Raw genomic sequence first — 3634 nt, 5'->3', positions numbered from 1 at the left:
GAAGACTGAATCTCGCTCGACCTCCATTCTAGGAGAGGTAAGAAAGTCTTGGAGGCGAGTGGGTAGGTGGGAATCCGAGGATGAAACTTCTGTTGATGAATGCATTCATACCATCATCTCTATCCCTTGCTCATTCAACTGTCCAAGCTCAAGGGAGATCTATTTTAGAATATAGAAAGCAGACTCAAGGTGCGAAGTAGCTTTCATCATGAATCAAAAGAATTTTATATTTCTTCCACCATATGAGACTACAAATCTTGATAGTATTTTCATGGTAATGGAACACATGGAACATGATCTTAAAGGATTGATGGAGTCAATGAAGCAACCATTTAGCCAAAGTGAAGTGAAGTGCTTAATGATCCAGCCCTCTAGAAGGTGTGAAGTATCTTCATGACAACTGGGTGCTTCATAGGGATCTGAACACTTCAAACCTGCTTCTAAATAACAGGGGTGAGCTAAATATTTGTAATTTTTGCTATGTGATAAAAGGAAGGCATATACATTTGCTATGCCGTTGGTTGGTGATTTTGGTTGCATTTTTCAGGTATGATTAAGCCATGGTGGCTTTGGGGTTACTGGTTATCGCCTCTTAATTACGGACAAAGAGCTGTTTCAATCAATGAATTTACTGCCACAAGATGGATGGGGGTACTTCATGCATGCTTATTAAATTTCACTTTTCTATATTTTAATTTTTACATATAGTTTTTATAGAAGAATTAAATCTCCCTATATTCTTAATCCAATATGTTACATTGCTTCAGCCGCAACAATAAGATAATATACACTTACTATTGCTAATATTAGCATTTAGCACACAGAATTGCAGATTATTCGCTTAAGCATACCTTGACTTAGGGATTGAGAGCAGGATGAGATGGGGAGGAAGGGCAGGATTGAGATTACCTTAAGCTTACCGTTTAGGTGGCACCAGCGAGATCCAGCTAAGGCAAGGAACTTTGTGTCGCGGCTGCTCCACTCCGCCGCGGTCTCATGAACTGAACTTCGTGGCCTTCCCACGCGACTTCGTTCCCTTCGCGCGCGCGAAGCGAATGGGCGATGTGCGGTGGGTTTGCGGTGGGTCAATTTTGGGGCGGAGAGCGAAGAGATAGGATTTTGCATACTCTGGAATGGTATCGGGAGAGAGGAGATTAAAGATTTTAGGGACTGAGATTAGGATGCGATTGATATTAAAGAGATTAGGATATTAGGGATTGGTATCGGGAGAGAGGGATTAGGATGCGATTGATATTAAAGAGATTAGGATATTAGGGATTGGTATCGGGAGAGAGGGATTAGGATGCGATTGATATTAAAGAGATTAGGATATTAGGGATTGAGATTAGGATTAGGATATTAGGAATTGAGAGCATGATTGAAAGAGATTAGGGTTTAGGATGATTGAGAGGGAAGAAAGGAGGAGAGGATGATTGAGAGGGGAGAAAGGAGGAGAGGTCCACATCAGATTTTTGGCTGATGTTGAAAATATTTGTACAGGTGGATGAAATAGACTGAGGTGGCATTCAGGGTGAGGTGACGGAAGTGTGTTTTAAATATATATAATAGATTGTTTTAAAAAAACAAGATTTGTGTATCGTCTAAAATAATATTTTTTGACAGAAAAATAGGGTTTTTTCCGTCAAGAACCTGTGTGGGTTTTTTGGATGCGTAAGAAAGAAAAAGATATTTGTGTAATATATTTCAGTCCTCCAAAAAGAAATCAAGCAAGCTCTACCTCTACTAATTTGTAGACACCCTCAAATAAATCAAAGAAGCTCTACCTCTACTAATTCGTAGACACGTATCTATGAAGTTGCTACTACGAAGTTAGCAACTTCGGTGCCGTCTAAGTACATAAATACTCTTAATCATATTTGTTTTTCGCACAATCAAAACATGCCAAATTACTAAATATCAAAATAATAAATTCACAAACACTTTGAAAAGATTAAATTCATAGATTTGCATGCGGTATTCCGTAAATATGCAATACATTTAATATGTATCTATACTGTATATTAAGGAAATATTTAGTTTTGGGTTGACATTACTCCTTCCAAATGTACCTTTCTTTTAATCTAATTTACTATAATTTTATCTTTTTTTTGTATATTTTATTAAATAATTATTGTTTTTCTATATCTATACCATTAAATAAAATATATTAAATTTTTTTTATCAGTTTAGATAATATTGTCTAGGTTTTGGCGTTACTGTAATGATATTGCTTGGTAGGGTGACTTTCCCTCCTTAAAGTTAGGGAATCTCTGTCCATGTTCGATTTGCATTAGCATATGTTTAATTTAAATAAATAAAGATATCACAATCGCACAGAAACTAACAATTGATTAAGTACTAGATCAATCAAACATATTCGTAAAAAACAAATAAAATGTAATTTTTATTATTCAAAAGTATATGTGATTGAGAGATGCAAATAGTTTCATGCTCTCTCAAGTCGAAAGTATTTGTGATTAGAGAATGGGAGTCAACAGACCCAAAAAAAATCGTAGAAGTGTCACGAAAATAACTTTTCAATTAATAAAAATTTAAAGTGTAATAACCTCTTTTTTATTTTATTTTTTTATTTCAATATTTTAAAAATTTGATCACATACAATATTAGTACTAGATCAATCAAACATATTCGTAAAAAACAAATAAAATGTAATTTTTATTATTCAAAAGTATATGTGATTGAGAGATGCAAATAGTTTCATGCTCTCTCAAGTCGAAAGTATTTGTGATTAGAGAATGGGAGTCAACAGACCCAAAAAAAATCGTAGAAGTGTCACGAAAATAACTTTTCAATTAATAAAAATTTAAAGTGTAATAACCTCTTTTTTATTTTATTTTTTTATTTCAATATTTTAAAAATTTGATCACATACAATATTGTAGAAATTCTACACCTGAGTTGGTCGATATATATTTTCAGGTAATCTATCCGCCAAATAGATATACATATGTCCCATAACTCCAGTGCGATAGCCACTTTTATATCTAGATTCCATGGTCACAATTTCACCATCCTTAATCTTGATTGAACCTAGTTCTGGATAACACGTAGACATTCCCACCACGTAACCTTTTTCATTACCTGGTTCCTCTCCCTTTCCATATGTTGGCTTTGAAGTACACAAAACCCTTCCATCCTAAATTCATGAAAATATTATCATTAGAAGCGATGATGATTTAAAGTATAGACTTCTTACAATAATATAGAAAAATAAAATTTATCACTTAAGGAACATGGCAAGCACACTTCAGTTATTTTTCATACCAAATAAAAGGACACAAATAATTTAATAAGACATGCATATTGATAGAATCATAAAGGTTATGAAAGTATGTAAGACAATAGCATTTTTAACACGTTAGTACCCGTCTGCACGTTAATATAATATAACGAACATTACCTGTCCATATATAGTTCCGTTAACGGCACCTGTATGCATATGAGCAGTGCCATAGATGAGATAACCACCTTTTTCCACTGGAATGTTTGCTTTCTGAATATGATGAGGGGAATGCTTTATATCATGATTACTTGGTGGAATAGTATACTCTGCCTATAACCATCAAATTGAAGGAACAAAAAAGTAATATTACATATTATGTTTTGGAATTTAA

The 3634-nt window shown here is 34.0% G+C and overlaps 1 protein-coding gene across 1 annotated transcript in view; it reads right to left on the bottom strand.

Annotated features, from left to right (window-relative positions):
• Positions 1-3634, bottom strand: part of LOC101492429 (uncharacterized) — a 12453-nt gene that overhangs the window by 4045 nt on the left and 4774 nt on the right. The window contains exons 2-5 of the mRNA XM_004497909.2: positions 3421-3573; positions 2914-3156; positions 910-1128; positions 112-159 (exon numbers count right to left, since the gene is read on the bottom strand). Of these exons, the coding sequence (XP_004497966.2) occupies positions 112-159; positions 910-1128; positions 2914-3156; positions 3421-3573 (663 nt within the window). The remainder of the gene's footprint in view (positions 1-111; positions 160-909; positions 1129-2913; positions 3157-3420; positions 3574-3634) is intronic.

Source organism: Cicer arietinum, chromosome 4 (assembly GCF_000331145.2).
Source record: "Cicer arietinum cultivar CDC Frontier isolate Library 1 chromosome 4, Cicar.CDCFrontier_v2.0, whole genome shotgun sequence".
Classification (NCBI taxonomy): Eukaryota; Viridiplantae; Streptophyta; class Magnoliopsida; order Fabales; family Fabaceae; genus Cicer; species Cicer arietinum.
This window is presented reverse-complemented; position numbering and strand designations above follow the sequence as displayed.